Below are 19,872 nucleotides of genomic sequence, written 5' to 3' on the forward strand. Positions count from 1 at the left end.
ATAGAGACCAGATGTGTCTGCACTAAGCATGATCCAACGTATGTGCTATTGGAAAAAAAAAGCCTCAGGAAGATTAGCATCTCTGAAGGGTTATATACACAAAAGTAAAAGATACTATACAGTTTGTTCACTGTTATCTTCTATGGCTTAGGATTATAGAGCTTGGAAATGCTTTGAAATTTGTTTTTGGCTTAAGTATAAACTCATAGGTTGGCTTTTCTTAGAAATGTTCTTACAAGGCCACCTTAGTTTAAGGGCATCCAGGGAAAACAACATAGCCAAGACTGAGCTGTTTGAATTGGATGAAGATAGGGTAGTTTTGGGAGGAATTTTACAATGGTACACTTTAACTCAAAGCAGAGAGGCTTCGAATGAACTCAGATCTGGGAGAAATGGTAACTGAGGGTTGATTTGATTTACAGACAGGGGAAAAAGTTTGAGAACAAAAGCAGTCATTGCTTTGTCTGGCTGCTGACCATGGGCACCTCTACAGTTTCTGAACTTCATCTTAATTGCTTCACAAACCCTGTTTGTCATTTAATCTTTTTATGGGGCATTTTATTTCTCATTTCATCTAGTGTAAATGTGATACAATAGTTATTCATTAAAAAATATGAAATGTGAAACCAAGTCAAGCATACAGTTAAACCTGCAAGCTGGTGAAAGAAAGGATGTGGAAGTAATTCCCCATTGTACAGACATGGAAACATTTGTTGGAGAGCTTTAACAGTAAGGCAGAGTTTAGGTCCTTTGAAGAGAAAGATTTATTTTTTTGATGGGACTTTTGGAGGAGAGTTGTGGTCTTTATTGAGAATGAAAGAACAGACACAGACTGTCCCTGCTATGTAAAATAAAAGGACCTGTGTCTTCTAATGATATTCAAGTTTATGAGGCTGCTTCTGATCCAAGACAAAAAAGATATCTAATGCACAGTATGATCCTGCTTTATGGTTTTCTCCCTCCAGACTGAATCCGATAACCATCACTTTTAATTCTCTCTTCATAAAATGCTTCATACATTTAAATGTGCATTGGCAAAATGCAAAGTCATTTAAAAATAAAAAAACAAGCAATGAAACAATGAAATGAAACGATGTGTGTAATAAAGTTTAATAAGACAGCATGATCTGTACCAATTTATGTGCCATATGTTTTGAACACATTTTCATTTAAACTTCTTAAAAGAAATTAATAAAATTAAAAAAGTAAAATAAGAATGCAAATGCAAATAAAAACATAGGGAAAGAAATAAACCTGCTGCAAAATGACAGCAAAGCTTTCCAAGCATACAGACAAATTTGTGATTATGATAGATGAGTTGGAGGTAGAGTAGGGGGGCTTGTTAGTGGGGCTACAAACTATTTCCTTAAACAGTCTTATGAAAACCATACGGCACCAGAGAAAACCACAAGCCAAAATCCAGCCCCCCCCCAAACTCCTCACACACTTACTCACTCATTACCCGCCCCCTCTTCCAAAAACATACGTCCGTACCCTCCCTCACTGTCTTTCTTTTGCAGACAGGCTGCAGACAAAAGTGCTGAGACCAGAGCTTTAAGGGCTCTCACGACCAGTTGCAAAAATTAAGTAAAGGCTGAAAGAAGGTAACACAAAAGACAAAAGAAGAAAACAAGATGCCAGTTGAACAAAGGATGGATGCAGAAGCAGAGGAAGGCCGGTTTCTGAGAAGGATGTGCTCTGCTGCATACCTTTTTCTTTTCCTTACAATGCTATTGATTTGCCTGCCTCAGGGAATTTTGGGTCAATACTTGCAGGAGCAGGATGGTTTGTGCAATGCTGAGGGATGCTACTCAGTTCACCTCCAACGCAAGAGCTTCCGGGAGTCCTGGAGAAGTTGCAAGGATAGAGGGGGCAATCTGGCTGTGGTGAAACGACGAGAAGATGTAGCATTGATCCAAGACCTGCTGAATACTGGGGAGCGTCACGGTCCTCGCCCCAAGCTCAGGTTCTGGATCGGTCTCCAGAGGCAGCCTCGACAGTGCTCAGCCACACGTCCTCTGAGGGGCTTTACCTGGATCACAGGAGATCAAGACACAGAGTACACTAACTGGCAACGTGAGGAATTACCAGGTGCATGTACTGCCCTTCGTTGTGTGGTCATTACCTACAACACTACAGACAAGAGTAACAATGACCAGAACAACTTTAAGTGGCTGGATGGTTCATGCATGCTTGCTGTGGATGGTTTCTTGTGTCACTACACATACCGAGGGATGTGTCCAGCTCTGCAGAGTGAAGGAAAGGGACCTGCACGCTACATCACACCTTTCAACCTCCTCAGTACCTTGCTCTCCCATATCCCCTACGGATCTGTGGCCACTCTATCTTGTCCAGACATCATCAAAGGAGATCAGTCAGTGCTCTGTATGCTACATGAGGATGGAAGAGTTGGATGGTCCAAGGATGCACCTCTTTGCTCCGATGCTCCAACGGACTGGTGTGAGGAGGACAATGGAGGTTGTGAGCACTACTGTGTGAATGCAGAATCACACTATTACTGTGAGTGCTCAGAGGAATTCAAGATAGGAGACGATGGGCAAAGCTGCGAGCCTTTGGATCCATGTCACAATGCTGACTGTGAGTTTGACTGTGAGCCAAGTCCTGGGGGATACCGCTGCAAGTGTCCAGAGGGGTACCTCCTTTCACAAGATGGTCTAAATTGCATTGATATTGATGAGTGCTCACAAAATCCATGTCCCCAAGTCTGTGTCAATGCACCAGGAACATTCGAGTGCCGCTGCAGTGAGGGCTATCGGCTGTCTGAGTTTGGTGAGTGCTTGGATGTAGATGAATGCAATGAAGGCAAATGTGAGCACTCCTGTGAGAACTCTCCAGGAAGCTATATATGTCTCTGTCATGATGGATTCTCCTCTGTACCTGATGAGCCAGAACGTTGTGAAGATATTGATGAGTGTCAACTCACTGACATTTGTGAGCAGATATGTGACAATTATGAAGGTGGATTTGAGTGTAGTTGTGAGGCAGGCTATGAGTTGCAGCAGGATCATTATTCATGCTTGCCTATCGAGGACACGGCTGAGTATTACACAACTGTTGAACCAGTTCATCCAACAACGCTTGTTTGGGATGACCCTGGTAATGCACCTGACATAGTGACTGACAATATTCCTCTGGAGTGGCTTACTGAACTTCCCACAGGGTTAGACTGGTTTACAGACATAGCACAGGAAGATGATATTACCTCACCAGAACCTGGCTGGACAGAGCAAACCCCCAATTCCCCAGCATCAGACAGGTTCAAGGATGCCACAACATCAAATATACCAGCTGATTCAAATGCTAACCATGAAATAACCCAGTGGTTGGATGAGAGCAGAATATTATCACAAGGTGAAGACCACTTACCTTCAACTTTTCCACCAAAGTGGAAGGAGGATGCTGATGGGATCACTCCTTTGACACACCAAATCCTTGAGGATACTTTGCCATCTGCCTCCAGCCAAGGGCAGAACCCAGGTGGCAAAAAGAAGCATGACAGAAGCTGGTTGCTAGTTGCACTACTAGTTCCTCTCTGTGTCTTTATCGTAGTCATGCTAGCACTGGGCATTGTGTACTGTACAAGCTGTGCTGTTGAGCCACACAACAAAAATGTAACAGACTGCTACAGCTGGACCACCAACTCCAAACCATCTGAATCAAAAGCTGCAAAATCACAGGCCTGAGAATTTTGCACAGGACAACATGACTGTTAAAAATAGCAGTGTCTCAGACATGTCTGGTTGTGTCTCATTATGTCATTTTGGTATTATGTATCATTCTAAGGATTGCAGGTTTGGACTATTTTGAGAAACTTTTGAGGACAAAACATCAGAAATTTCTTTCTAGTTGGAAATGAAGCAAGATATCTCAATGCAGTCACATTTGATTTGTATTTCACTGTACATTTAGAGGTTCGAATGGAATTAGTACTGTGTTGTTCATACATCCTAAAGTTACATAAAGCTTGCTTTTAGATTTGACTGTGCATTTTACCATATCCATTTTTTTCCATATCAAAAATTATTCCTTGTATTGACTGTGTCCAACTTTTTGTAATATCTGTACATCCAGGAAGGTCATATTGCTCAGTTACATGTATCTTGATGCTAATTGTTTGATTATTATATTAATTTTGTATCAAATACAAGTAGTGACGTTTGAGCAGTAAAATATTCTGTTTAGTCCAGATTATTGTAAAGCAGTGTATTGCAGAACATAATATATTGTACAGTTTCCTATGTGAATTGGCTGATTGTAATGTGAACATGCACTTCATTTGTATTTTCCAAAAATTATTTACTATTTGCCTCAAATTTGCAATAAAATCAAGTGTGAAGTTGAGAAGTGAAGCAACTGTATGCATTCCTGCACAAATTATATGTGGCTTATACAATATTAGGCTTTAACACCCCAACAGTGAAATGTGGTGTTTAAAATATAATGTGATCACATGTGAGCTGTGGCTGCAGAAAGTTAAAGGGATCCAGGGATGCCCTAGGTCTGTGAAGCATAGCTATGAAGGCTACTTTTAAAAAAACAACATCACATTCACGGAGGTGCTGTTAATATGATAGAAAATCTAACTGGTTTAACAAAGGTTTTATAGCAGGGATATTTAACAATTATTTCACGAAATCGAGTCGTACATGAGCTGATAGCTGATGAAGCGTGTTGGCTGTAAGCCATGTACAACGAGATTGAGTGGAATAATTGTTTTATTCTATCCACATTCACTGGATTTTGAGAAACAGATAATTTTTATTTTTATTTTTTGCAAATTCGATAAATAAAAACTTTATCCAAAATGTCTGACAAAATAATTTCTGCTTAGGCGGACTTCTTAAAAACTTATCAGTGGCTACACGAATTTACTTTAATATTTTTTTTTTTTTGTAGAAAGTGCTGGCTTGCTGTCGTGCTGAGGTATAGAATAGCTTTAGACATTTATTTAATTCTTCCTTGGATATTTCAGTTATGTAATTTTCAAACTTCTTTGAGCTTTTGAACCAGTCTAAAAAATTCAACAAATTTTAATGCTTAAAGAGGAAGAATGTAAACAAACCACTGAAATGTCAGGAGCAATTTCTGAAAAATGCAATAATAATAATAATAATAATAATAATAATAATAATAATAATAATTCTTGAAAAATAAAAAAGATGCATTCTTACCATCAAATACTTTCACTGCATATTTTGTTGCTTTTTTTGTATTTTGGGGGGTTTTGTTTTTGAGTAGAGTTTTTATTTCATCCTCGGTTGGTTCAGCAAAACGCTCTGCCATTTTGTTTTTCTCCACTCACGGTATATGAGCTGATAGCCTAGTAGTAGAGTAGCCAATCAGAGTGCGTGATTGCTCATATCCAGTGAATGTGGATATAATAATAAGGAATAAACTCCTCAGTGGCTTTAAAAAAAATAAATATGATGGACAACAATTGGCTAAGGTGCTGAAATAAAGACAGAAGCAATTAGAACAACTCAACATACAACAGTAAGGCAGTTAAAAATCTCAAATATTTATTGATCAAAATCAATATTATGGTTTACTACTGTAGCTCAGTCTCTGTTTTGGAAGCTGGTCGCTGGTCAGACCAGGTTTTTAAGTAGTGGTGGTCCATGTTGTATATTTCTACTGGAAGGGGTCATTGGATTTAAAAAAATGTCTGAGAAACTCTAGTTTATACAATTACTGCTGAGCTGGTACATTAAAAAAACAAGTTTTGATAACTTTGCCGTTTTAAATTTTATGGAAACATTCTTGGCTTCTGAATGACATTTCTTGAAATTAACATTTCTCTCATGTGATAGAGCTCAGATGCATTCACTGATAGAAGGAAATGAAATAACTATTAGCTCAGGTGGAAAAGAGCATAAACTCTCTTTTTTTCTGTTCTGAAATTTACCGGTTTAATATCCTATACAAGTAGGTCTTTTCAAATGTTCGTTTCTTTACTTTTTTTTGTGGAAATTGCAGCTTAAAAGGCCTGATCTGTATCTAAAGTCAAATATCTGAGTTATTTATTTGTTGGCTTATTTTGACAGCCAAGAACGCAGTAGAGCTGGAAATCTGCAAACACACAGATGGTGTCATCATTCATACAGAGCCAGTCTCTCTGATGCAGTGTACAACCTTCAGTCTTTACTTCTTTGTTAACTTTTTATTCATTGCTAAATTGCTTTTTATTCATTGCTTGGCTCACTTTGGGTCAAAACATGCTCCAAGCAAGAAAGTGCCAGAAATGTAGACTATTTAATGAATATGAAGTTCAGTGAAATCATAAAATTCCATTTTAATGGCTTCCCAAAGATGATAAACAGGCTGTTAAGACACAGGGTTAAGTGTATTCACATGAAGTGGGTTCAAACTTATCTAGAAAAATGTTGCCCTGAGTATTTTGTTAGTAATGGTTGTCTTCACAGTTTGAATATATTGTTGCCTCAGATGATATATTGATGTTTGGACCATATACTAGGTTGTGGCATGGTGATGTGTGTAGTGCAGGTTTGAGTCTATCAGGCAAAGCTGTGTGATGGACTTACTAGCCCTGTTAGGACATCTTATAGGTGTACAGTATGAGGTTACAGTGCATGTCTCCATGCACAATTTATGTTAGTTATACTCCAACCTTCAGATATTGGTTTGTTAGACTGTTTCCTAACCCTACTGTTACACAGAAGTGTTTCAGAACCCAAGAAAAATTGCTAAACATGATACACTCATGCTAGCACCACATGTGCTGATAATAGTCCACTATCCAAATAATAACTTCTTAGTGGTGGTCCTACAGTCAGTAATTGTACAACTACGGAATTCACCTGTATTTTAGGTAAACTTTATGAACTAGCCACTGAGTCTATGTGCGCCATCATGTCTGGTTTAAATTCTTATGTAATTTGAACACCAGTGTTGTTCAGGTGGTTAATTAGATGGCTACTAGTAATCCACACTACAGAACACAAGTATACTATCTGGATGTAACTATTTCTCTCTCTCTCTCTCTCTTTGGAACTTTTTCAAACAGTACAGTGCACAGACAACAAAACCCAGAAGTGACATCACCCTATGTCCATATGTCCAAGTCCATGCCCATCTCTGGTGTAAATATTGGACTGCAATTTTTAAAACTCTATCAGAGACAACTGGGACACTTATGGAGCCTCATGCCATAACTGCTTTGTTCGGCATTCCTCAGGTACCTCTACCTATACCACAAGCTGATCTGATAGCTTTTGTAACTCTGTTGGCTGGATGTCTCATATTAATGAGATGGAAATCACCAACACCGCCTTCCCATACTCTCTGGATAAAATAAATTTTTAACAACTTAAAGCTTTAAAAAAAAATCCAACATACATTGAATGGATCCTCTATGAAATTCCAGAAGGTGTGAAGGCCTTTCCGTGCTTATACAGAAAAAATATATTTTCCCAGCTGTCCCCGAATAAAATCCCACTCTGTCCAGCTCTTACTTGTTTACATAGTTTACGATCATTATTATTTTATTGTATCTATTTTTCTCTCTTCCTTCTTTATTCTGTTTTGAGGATTGAGGTTATTTCAGATGTGAAATACAGTATGATCAAGCTGACTGTTTTGTTTTTCCTGTAGTTGCTATGATTTTTTGTTTGTTTGTTTGTTTGTTTGTTTGTTTGTTTGTTTGTTTTGTTTTCATTGCGTACTGTATACCTCACAACACTGCCATTCGCAAGTGCCTTAATACTTTTGCCTTTTTTTGTGTGCAAAATGTCAAAAAACAAAGTTCTTTAAAAAAGTGACATCACCAATGTATTGATTGATAAGTTGACGCTCACTGTTTTAAAACTTTGAAAACAGTGACACCTTGTGTTGAAAGTAGGGAATTGCATCTCAGACAAAGCCTATTTTTCAACGCTTTGAATAAAAAATGTCTCACTTATGAAGAGGCCAGTTTTATCCACCAAGGTTTCCTTCATACTTTATGTTTATTAATTACCATACATAGGAAAAATGCAACCTAGACATAAAATACCATCCTCAGGTAGATTATAGGGTTCTGAGATATGGATCTTCAATTGGAGATTGCTTATTGCAACTAATTTGATGAATCTAATGTATAAACATATAATTACAATTATAATATGCGATAATATCCTCAGTCTTGACTATATTAAATACTGTATTTTATAAAGAAATAGATCTGAGAATATTCTTGGACCATCCATCCATCAATTCATTTTGGATGCCGCTTATCAGTTGGTTTCAGAGGAGATGAAGCCAATCAAAGCTGATTTCAAAGCAAGTCAAGTCAGTTTACTTGTATAGTGCTTATAACAACAGATATTATCGCAAAGCAGCATTCCAGAAAAATAAAGTTTGATGAAAATAAGCTTTGTCGACGAGGATGGGATTCGAACCCACGCGTGCAGAGCACAATGGATTAGCAGTCCATCGCCTTAACCACTCGGCCACCTCGTCCTACAGCCTACCTTCTGAGAACATCTTTAAATGGTATTAAAATCAAAACAGATCCCAAATTTTCAGTTTTTCAAAGAAATTTTTTACAACTATGACAATAATAATAATAATAATAATAATAATAAATCAAGGCTCTCACGTACTAAGTATACTGCTGTTATCAAGCTAATGTTTTTGTTTGTTTGCTTTTTATTTATTTATTTTATTTTTTTCAACTATTTTAGATGAAGAAGCCAGCTTTTCTGATGGCAGTTAAAATATATTCTATTCTGGGCCATACATCTTGTGTGCTTGCACGACATGGGTAGCCTTGTGACTAGGGATGTCCCGATCAGGTTTTTTTGCCCTCCGATCCGATACCGATCATTTGAGTATCTGCCGATACCGAGTCCCGATCCGATACTTCTTATAATCCATAAAAAATAAAGACGAGGAAAGAAACGGATCCAGGATGTTCCTCATTTTTTATTTAACACCTTATTTTAACATCCAACAACTCCGTTAGCAAACAGAGCACTTACGTGAGGCAGTTTGAACAATAAATAACAAATAAAAAAAAATAACCTTAAAATACCTGGCAGGAATGTAAACAAATAAAAAAAAAAAATAAAGTGCCACAGTGCCAGTAATTTGCTTTTAAGAACGCATCTCACAGTGGTGTACAGTAATTTCAATTAAGGAAATGAACGTTTTTCTTGATGAAAACATGCATTTCAAACCTTTCAGGTTTGAGCCCGTTTCTTTTGTCATCCAACGAAAAAAAAAAAAAGATCTCATTCTTTGCTTTCCGCTTCGAACTGCTTCCGTGTTCAACTTTGCCGGCAACAGGCAGCCAATAACCAATAGCGTCTCCGCTACAAAGTGATGTCATGCCGCACGCGTTGATGTTGCTGTGTTGAGACAAGAGGTCCTGTCTCACTCTGTGCCAACGCATAGCTATTGATGTGTTAAAAATGAGAATATATTATATAGATATATATCCGATCTCTGATCGGGAGGCAATGCCCGATTCCGATCGAGTCTGAAACCATGTGATCGGGCCCGATTTCCGATCACGTGATCGGATCGGGACATCCCTACTTGTGACACTATCCATTCTCTGCAAAGCTTTCCCATTATTTAAAGTGAGGTCTATTCCATTTGGCTGTTTCACTGTAAAGTTGCCTGTGCCAAGATACAAGAAGTCTTGCTTGTTGTATCCAGGATTGCCAGGCCTCAGCAACATTTCTAACTCAACTACATTTGGAAAAAGAAACAACAAACAAACAAAATACAAAAATAGCCCCCAAATTTCAGGCATCGGATAAGGGAGTTGAATTTTACTTCTTTCTCTCAGGCTTTGTGTGGGAAACAAGTTCACCATAGTGTGCACAAATCTGTTATTTGCAGTATCTGCACTATGTTTTTTGCCAGTTTCTGGTATAGCCATTATTCACTCCATAATCCCCTTTTCCTTCTCCCAATCTTCACAATATAAACTACAGTGGGGCAAAAAAGTATTTAGTCAATCACCAATTGTGCAAGTTCTCCCACTTAAAAAGATGAAAGAGGCCTGTAACGGCCCTTTTCCACTACCCTTTTTCAGCTCTCTTCAGCTCACTTCAGCCCGACACGGCTCGCGTTTCGACTACCTCAGAGCAGCACGACTCAGCTCGCTTCAGCCTTACTCAGCACCCAAAACTCGCATGGTTTTGGAGTAGGGCTGAAGCGAGCCAAACCGAGCCGAGTGGGGCTAGGGGTGTGAGGAGACACTCCCCTGTGCACTGATTGGTGAGGAGGAGTGTCCTCACATGCCCACACACGCCCCGCGAGCACGCTGGGATCTGTAAACACCGTAAACCCAGAAGAAGAAGAAATACGAATTACGAGAATTTCTGAAGCCTTATGCGCCTCGTCTCATCTATACGCTCTTGCCAATATCTGTTGGCATTGTCGGTGACAACAAGCCACAGCACCAAGACCAGCAACACTAACGACTCCATGTCCTCCATGTTTATTGTTTACTATCCGGGTCGTGAGACTACTGCTTAAAAGGTCACTGATGTCACTGTTTGTGCCGCCTAACGACATCACGTAACGTCCACCCACTTTCGCTAACTCCATCCAATGTGTCCACCCACTTCCAGCCAGCACGGTTCAGCGCGGTTGTAGTCAAAATGCAACTCCAACAGCCCCACTCAGCTCGACTCAGCCCAACTCAGCACCGCACGGCTCAGCCCAACTCAGCCGCGTTGGTAGTGGAAAAGCGGCATAATTTTCATCATAGGTACACTTCAACTATGAGAGACAGAATGGAGGGAAAGAATCCAGGAAATCCCATTGTAGGATTTTTAATGAATTAATTGGTAAATTCCTCTGTAAAGGGGCGGCACGGTGGTGTAGTGCCGTCGCCTCACAGCAAGAAGGTCCGGGTTCGAGCCCCGTGGCTGGCGAGGGCCTTTCTGTGCGGAGTTTGCATGTTCTCCCCATGTCCGCATGGGTTTCCTCCGGGTGCTCCGGTTTCCCCCACAGTCCAAAGACATGCAGGTTAGGTTAACTGGTGACTCTAAATTGACCGTAGGTGTGAATGATTGTCTGTGTCTATGTGTCAGCCCTGTGATGACCTGGCGACTTGTCCAGGGTGTACCCCGCCTTTCACCCGTAGTCAGCTGGGATAGGCTCCAGCTTGCCTGCGACCCTGTAGAACAGGATAAAGCGGCTAGAGATAATGAGATGAGATGAGATTCCTCTGTAAAATAAGTATTTGGTCACTTACAAACAAGCAAGATTTCTGGCTCTCACAGACCTGTAACTTCTTTAAGAGGCTCCTCTGTCCTCCACTCGTTACCTGCATTAATGGCACCTGTTTGAACTCGTTATCAGTATAAAAGACACCTGTCCACAACCTCAAACAGCCAAACTCCACTATGGCCAAGACCAAAGAGCTGTCAAAGGACACCAGAAACAAAATTGTAGACCTACACCAGGCTGGAAAGACTGAATCTGCAATAGGTAAGCAGCTTGGTGTGAAGAAATCAACTGTGGGAGCAATTATTATAAAATGGAAGACATACAAGACTGATAATCTCCCTCGATCTGGGGCTCCATGCAAGATCTCACCCCGTGGGGTCAAAATGATCACAAGAACGGTGAGCAAAAATCCCAGAACCACACGGGGGGACCTAGTGAATGACCTGCAGAGAGCTGGGACCAAAGTAACAAAGGCTACCATCAGTAACACACTACGCCGCCAGGGACTCAAATCCTGCAGTGCCAGACGTGTCCCCCTGCTTAAGCCAGTACATGTCCAAGCCTGTCTGAAGTTTGCTAGAGAGCATTTGGATGATCCAGAAGAGGATTGGGAGAATGTCATATGGTCAGATGAAACCAAAATAGAACTTTTTGGTAAAAACTCAACTTGTCGTGTTTGGAGGAGAAAGAATGCTGAGTTGCATCCAAAGAACACCATACCTATTATGAAGCATGGGGGTGGAAACATCATGCTTTGGGGCTGTTTTTCTGCAAAGGGACCAGGACGACTGATCCATGTAAAGGAAAGAGTGAATGGGGCCATGTATCGTGAGATTTTGAGTGAAAACCTCCTTCCATCAGCAAGGGCATTGAAGATGAAACGTGGCTGGGTCTTTCAGCATGACAATGATCCCAAACACACCGCCCGGGCAACGAAGGAGTGGCTTCGTAAGAAGCATTTCAAGGTCCTGGAGGCCTAGCCAGTCTCCAGATCTCAACCCCATAGAAAATCTTTGGAGGGAGTTGAAAGTCCGTGTTGCCCAGCGACAGCCCCAAAACATCACTGCTCTAGAGGAGATCTGCATGGAGGAATGGGCCAAAATACCAGCAACAGTGTGTGAAAACCTTGTGAAGACTTACAGAAAACGTTTGACCTCTGTCATTGCCAACAAAGGGTATATAACAAAGTATTGAGATGAACTTTTGTTATTGGCCAAATACTTATTTTCCACCATAATTTGCAAATAAATTCTTTAAAAATCAGACAATGTGATTTTCTGGATTTTTTTTCTCATTTTGTCTCTCATAGTTGAGGTATACCTATGATGAAAATTACAGGCCTCTCTCATCTTTTTAAGTGGGAGAACTTGCACAATTGGTGACTGACTAAATACTTTTTTGCCCCACTGTACATGGCCAAAAGTTTGTAGACACCTGTCCATCACACCTTTATATGGACCTTTCCTAAACTGTTTCCACAAAGCTGGAAGAACCCAATTGTCTAGAACAGCCTTTCTCAACCGGGGTGCCGCAGCACCCTGGGGTGCTGTCTGGCTTCGTTAGGGGTGCCGTCAAAAATTATATATTCCAACATTGAAATAAATAAAATGAATTAAAATTCCAAAAAAGATAGTTACACTAATGCAGATCATCGCCGCCTCATGCATCATCAAAATTTGTCTCACGGCCTCCTTTCCTATGTCACAACGTCACTGCCGGGGTCAGCATATGGTCAGCGTGACTGCGTATATTTTATATGGGGGTGCCTTGAGAATTTGCATACTTCTGAAGGGTGCCGTGACCGAACAAAGTTTGAGAAACGCTCGTCTAGAATATCTTCATAGCATTAAGACTTCACTTCACTGGACTAAGGGCCCCAAACTTGTTCCAGCATGACAATGCCCCTGTGCACAAAACTTAGTCCATGATGACACGATTTGTCAAGGTTACAGTGGAAGAGCGTAAGTGGCCTGAACAGAGCCTTGACCTCAACTCAACTAAACACCTTTGTGAGGAACTGGAATGACAACTGTGCACCAGGCCTTGTCAGTGCCCGATCTCACTAATGCTCTTGTAGCTGAATGGGCACAAATCCCCATAGACAGGTTCTAAAATTTAGTGTGAACCCTTCCCAAAAAAGTGAGGCTGTTATAACAGTGAAAGGGGACCAACTCTCTGTTAATGAGCATGGTTTTGGAATGGGTGCCTTGGTCAGGTGTCCACATGCTTTTGGCCATATGGTAGACCTTCCATAGAAATGGCTATGTGAAGGGCGGCCCCATGTGGACAGTTGGGGGTCACACCTGGAGGACGCTCTGGACTCTTGCAGTGGTGCTTTTGTGGCTGGGGACTGCAGTTGACTTGCTGACTTTAGGACTGCAGTTGACTTGCTGACTTTAGGACTGCAGTTGACTTGCTGACTTTGGGACTACGGTTGTCATGAACGGTTTTGCGCTCGGGTTTCCGTCGGTGGGGGGTTTATAGCATCAACGAAGCTGACTTTATTTTAGGACTGTTAATGATGTTGTCTGTTGTTGCCCAGATGGGGATGGGTTCCCTTTTGGGTCTGGTTCCTCTTGAGGTTTCTTCCTCATGTTGTCTGGGGGAGTTTTTCCTTGCCACCGTCGCCACAGGCTTGCTCATTGGGGATAGATTAGGGATAAAATTAGCTCATATTTTAAGTTGTTCAAACTCTGTAAAGCTGCTTTGTGACAATGTTTATTGTTAAAAGCGCTATACAGATAAACTTGACTTGACTATGCACTTACACATTTTATTTGTTTACCATACCCTATGTCCGTTACAATTTATGACAGTTATTTGATTGAAAACAAGATCTTGGCAGGCAGCTGCAGACTATTTTTAAACCAGCCCCCCAAAAAATCCCCACCCGTGGGCTTGTTTTTTTTTTTTTCGATCTACAACCTTATTCCAAAACTAGCTCAATTTGCCATTACATTCACACCTATGGGCGATTTAGAAAAGCCAGTTGACCTCATCCGCATATCTTTGGATTGATGGAGGAAACCAGAGCTACCTGAAGGAAAGCCACACAGGCACAGGGAGAACATACAGTACAAACTCCACACAGAAAGGCCTGGTCACCACCATGCCACCCTGTATGAATTCAATTAAACTAAACAAAACTAAATATTTCCTAAATATCCATATTTCATAAGTTTAATTTTATTAAGGTAAGAAGCAATATACAATCAAGAATAACAGTAGTATCACAGGTAGAAAAAATAACCCAGCACACTATTTCCACAATACAATACAAGAAAGGTCAAAAATGTAATAACATTTTTGTAATACATGATTACTTTTACAACAAAGGTGGTGTCACAGCAATACGTACTTTCCATTTCTACACACATTCCTGCCTCCAGCTGCCTAGAATGAATGAACAACAAGACAGAATTCAATTCATTTATTCATATACTGTAGATATATGCATACAATCATATGCATCAGTCACAGACTTACAAATTGGGTTGTAGTGAATGTCTGTGGTTATTCTGCACCTTATCATCATGACTGATGTCTTTTGCATTGTGTGTAATTTGTTCATACTCTGTATGGCCAAAAATATGTGGACACCTGACCAATGTGCTTGCTGAACATCCCATTCCACATTTATTCCCTTCTTTGCTGTTACATTAACCTTCAGTCTTCTGAGAAAGCATATCTGTGGGGATTTGCCCATTTGTGTAAAAAGAGCATGAGTGTAAAAAGCACATTGCCCATTTGTGTAAAACAAGCATTCATGAAGTCAGGAACTGATGGTTGGTATTGTGGTTTATCCCAAAGGTGCAGAGTCGGGTTGAGGTCAGGGCTCTGTGCAGACCACTCGAGTTCTTCCACTCCAACCTTGACAAACCATGTCTTCATGGAGCTCGCTTTGTGCACAGGGGCATTAGTTCCAGTAAAGGGAATTTGCAGTGTTACAGAATACAAACAGTCTATAAAGTTGTGTTCTCCCAACTTTGTAGCAACAGTTTGGGGAAGAATCACATATGGGTGTGATAGTCAGGTGTCTAAAAACTTTGGCCATATAGTGTGTGTCTATCTATCTTGTCACCACTGCCAAATCAGTTTGGTTGACTTGGTCAGAATTGCACCGGTAGGGTGGCTGGTTCCTTTCTACGCACTCACACCTTCAGGCAATTTAGAGTAGACAATTAACCTAACGGCCTGTCTTTGGACTGGGGAGGAAGCCCAAGCAGACATGGGGAGAACATGCAAACTCCACACAGAAAGACCCCTGTCTGCCACTGGGCTCAAACCCAGAGCCCTCTTGCTGTGAAGTGAGAGTGCTAACCACTGCGCTGTCTATCCAGCTATCTATCAAAGTCATATTTTCTAATTGTTGAAAGAAGCTTACAGATGTTTTTGTTGTGAAGACGATGATTATTAGGGCCCGAGCCCTATGGGCGAAGGCCCTATTGTTCTTGTAAGAGTTCACTATTCTTCTTCTTCTTCTTCTTCTTCTTCTTCCGTCTTCTTCTTCTTCTTTATTTTTCTCCGCTGTTGGGCCATTTTCGGGGCGCTTGCCATGGGCGAAAACGCACGAAATTTGGCACCAGTTCCGAGAATTGCCACCGCTACTCAGAACCAGAAGCCCAAACTTGGCCGGGGCTCAGGGCCTCTATAGCGCCCCCTAAGTCGTTGTGATTTTGGCCTCCCGCATTAAGGTGCCTGGGTGCCACGTAGTTTGTAGTAGTGGCATGCCATTTGGTACGCATATGTATCTCACTAGGCCGGACAAAAATGTAATGCCAATGCATTAGCCACGCCCAACAGGAAGTGAGGTAATTTCACTTTTGTGCGAAATGCATGGCCACGAAGACGGCGCAACTCCTCCTAGACCGTTCATAGGAATGTCACCAAAATTGATACACATCATCTGCAGACATGGCTGACAAAAGTTACTAAATACGTTTCACGTAGGATAAACCGTTCAGAAGTTATACGTCAATCAATTTTCGATCCAGAATTTTACATGCTTAAAAATTCATAACAAATCTTCTGATTGCTCAAAACTGCTCATACTTCACACGCAAATCACTCATTGGGCTTCTGACATGTTACCCAATTTCTGTGATATTTCGCCACTGGGGGCACTATTTTTGGGCAAAAATTCCAATCTTTCCTCAAATTTGGTCAAACTTCACGGCCACCCGCTTACTACCTCCCATGTCATGTATACCACGTTTTGGAAATTTTCGTCCATGGGGGGCGCTGTTTTTGGCCGACGCAATTGCTCCAAAATGGGTTTTTGGTAAATAATTCCATATTGCTTTTCCTTCACACCACTACCTTGTGGTAGTACGTTGCTGTTGTAGACACTTATTTTTCCAACTCATCATCGCTCATGTACAGCATAGCGCCACCTACTGACATGGGAAAAACCAAAAAATTTATTCTTCAAAAATCTATATCTCATCTTCTATTTACTCAATTGTCATCAAACTTCATACGCAAACTCTTCATAGCTCACCTGACATATACGCCAAATTTTGTGCACTTTCGCCACTGGGGGCGCTATTTTTGGGCAAAAAATCCAATCTTTCCTCAAATTTGGTCAAACTTCACGGCCACCCTCTTCCTACCTCCCATGTCATGTATGCCACATTTTGGGAATTTTCGTCCATGGGGGGCGCTGTTTTTTGCCGACGCAATTGCTCCAAAGCGGGTTTTTGGTAAATAATTCCATACTGCTTTTCCTTCACACCACTACCTTGTGAAAGTATTATCCATCCATCCATCCATCCATTATCTGTAGCCGCTTATCCTGTTCTACAGGGCTGCAGGCAAGCTGGAGCCTATCCCAGCTGACTATGGGCAAGACATGGGGTACACCCTGGACAAGTCACCAGGTTATCACAGGGCTGACACATAGAGACAAACAACCATTCACACTCATATTCACACCTATGGTCAATTTAGAGCCACCATTTAACCCAACCTGAATGTCGCTAGCTGTTGGGTTTGAACCCAGGGCCTTCTTGCTCTGAGGCAACATCACCATGCTACCCGATTATTATTATGTTTACCTACAAGCTATCTCTACATTCCTCTTCACTATCCATCCATCCATTATCTGTAGCCGCTTATCCTGTTCGACAGGGTCACAGGCAAGCTGGAGCCTATCCTAGCTGACTATGGGTGAGAGGCGGGGTACACCCTGGACAAGTCACCAGGTCATCGCAGGGCTGACACAAAGGCCCTGTTTACATTATTTCGAATCAGCGGATCATCAGATTAACGTTTTTAAAACGATTCGCGTGCACACAGCAACGCCAATACACGATTCGCGTGCACACAGCAACGCCAATACACGGATACGCTAATCACATGACTAATTAGACGGCACGTCACATGATCCCAGTGCATATCGGGCATGCGCAACTCACTCACCACTTGCAAGTGGAAGGATGGCAAGCGAACACCTTCTCCAGCAGATAAACACACCTGGCTGTGATGTTCATGTTCTCACTGAGTTTAAGCGCCTGAAGGAGGTTGAAATGTGTAAATAAACCTCAGTGCGGCTCAGCGCTTCCTCCTGCGCTCCAAATCACTCCGCCCTGAACAGCGAGTGCCCTCTGGAGGGTGCGCACTCCGGCCCTGCGCAGCTCACAGAGCGCGCGAGTGAAGCGCACGAGCAGTGATTCGGGACTGAGCCACTGTGTGTGTGATCCCAACGCCAGCGAATCAGGAAGGTGGATGTCACAGTGACGTTGTCCAATGACGACGTCAGCTACAGCTCAGCACAGCGTATCCGCGTATCCTCAATGTTTACACAGCACCGGACCAGACACGAACTGGGTTGAATACGTAGGCCCTGGCGGATTCCCGTTTCCCAGCGTTTCCCGGCGTTTTAATGTGAACAGACAGTGCATCCGCGAAGAAAACGAGACAGATACGGTCTAATGTAAACTTGGCCAAAGACAAACAACCATTCACACTTACATTCACACCTATGGTCAATTTAGAGCCACCAATTAGCCTAACCTGCATGTCTTTGAACTGTGGGGGAAACCAGAGCACCTGGAGGAAACCCAAGCAGACACGGAGAGAACAAGCAAATTGCACACAGAAAGGCCCTCGCCGGCCATTGGCTTTGAACTCATAATCTTCTTGCTGTGAGGCAACACCACTACGCCACCATGTCACCCGATTATCTCATCTCATCTCATCTCATCTCATCTCATCTCATCTCATCTCATCTCATCTCATCTCATTATCTCTAGCTGCTTTATCCTGTTCTACAGGGTCACAGGCAAGCTGGAGCCTATCCCAGCTGACTACAGGCGAAAGGCGGGGTTCACCCTGGACAAGTCGCCAGGTTCACCTGATGATTATTATTATGTTTACCTGGGGTGGCACGGTGGTGTAGTGGTTAGCACTGTCACCTCACAGCAAGAAGGTCCTGGGTTCAAGCCCAGCGGCTGGCAAGGGCCTTTCTGCGTGGAGTTTGTATGTTCTCCCCGTGTCTGTGTGGGTTTCCTCTGGGTGCTCCGGTTTCCCCTACAGTCCAGAGACATGCAGGTTGGGTTAATTGGTGGCTCTAAATTGACCGTAGGTGTGAATGTGAGTGTGAATGGTTGTCTGTTTCTATGTATCAGCTCTGTGATGTTCTGACGACTTGTCCAGAGTGTACCCCATGTCTCGCCCATAGTCAGCTGGGATAGGCTCCAGCTTGCCTGTGACCCTGTAGAACAGGATAAGCGGCTACAGATAATGGATGGATGTTTACCTATAAGCTATCTCTACATTCATCTTCACTAATAATACCATATTTGATCATGTTAAAAATTAAAAAAATTATAATGAAATACATACACGTTAAGTTATACGGTTTCCCTGTATAACGGGAAAATGCAATTTTTTGGCTAATACGGCGTACACTGATTTTCATACGGGAAAATTATGTTTTGTATCAGAGATTTTTTCCGTTACTACAAGAATTTTCTTAGCATCCACCATTTATTTTTTTAAACATGCATGCCCAGTGAAATGGAACTATTTTCGATTTATGAGGTTTTATAGTTGCACGTGGTTTTCTCGGTCATTTAAGTACATCGGCTCGGACCGCCCAGACTTCTGTGATGGCTGCAGAAGTTGTGTTCTGCCAATTTCTCATGGAACACAACATCCCCCCGACTGTGGCAGACCATTTGGTGGCACGGTGGTGTAGTGGTTAGCACGGTTGCCTCACATCAAGAAGGGTTCGAACCCAGTGGCTGGCGAGGGCCTTTCTGTGTAGAGTTTGCATGTTCTGTCTGTGTGGGTTTCCTCTGGGTGCTCTGGTTTCCCCCACAGTCCAAAGACATGCAGTTAGGTTGACGTGGGGTGGCCTTGAACAAGGTACCTGACCCCTGGGTGCTCTGGTGTGGCTGTCCACTGCTCTGTGTGTGTTCACTGCTTCAGAAGGGTTAAATGCAGAGGATGAATTTCACTGTGCTTGAAGCGTGCATGTGATGAATAAAAGATTTCTTTCTTTTCTTTTTCATTTTTTGCAGCTAGCGAAAAAAAAAAGTTTCCCGATTCAAAGACTGCACAGGTGAGCATTTGTGGGTTTTATTTTTAAAGTTTTTACTGTTTGCATGTAGGAAAGATTCCTCCATTATCATGATAATTTAGGGAGGTGATACTGGGAGT

The 19,872-nt window shown here is 41.9% G+C and overlaps 1 protein-coding gene and 1 non-coding gene across 2 annotated transcripts; one reads left to right on the forward strand and one right to left on the reverse strand.

Moving 5' to 3' along the window:
• The first annotated feature begins 1,536 nt into the window (after positions 1–1,536).
• On the forward strand, positions 1,537–4,265 carry cd248b (CD248 molecule, endosialin b). Its single transcript, XM_060935211.1, has one exon. It carries the CDS (start codon positions 1,635–1,637, stop codon positions 3,702–3,704), a length of 2,070 nt encoding a protein of 689 aa, XP_060791194.1. The 5' UTR covers positions 1,537–1,634; the 3' UTR covers positions 3,705–4,265.
• A 4,131-nt stretch (positions 4,266–8,396) lies between these two features.
• Positions 8,397–8,478, reverse strand: trnas-gcu (transfer RNA serine (anticodon GCU)). Its single transcript has one exon. It is a non-coding gene; the product is annotated as a tRNA-Ser (tRNA).
• Between the last annotated feature and the right edge of the window lie 11,394 nt (positions 8,479–19,872).

The sequence above is a fragment of the Neoarius graeffei genome, chromosome 12, assembly GCF_027579695.1.
Source record: "Neoarius graeffei isolate fNeoGra1 chromosome 12, fNeoGra1.pri, whole genome shotgun sequence".
Lineage (NCBI taxonomy): Eukaryota > Metazoa > Chordata > Actinopteri > Siluriformes > Ariidae > Neoarius > Neoarius graeffei.

Excerpts from the sequence above, each read along its gene's own strand:
- cd248b (XM_060935211.1), top strand. The coding sequence starts at position 1,635 with ATGCCAGTTGAACAAAGGATGGATGCAGAAGCAGAGGAAGGCCGGTTT.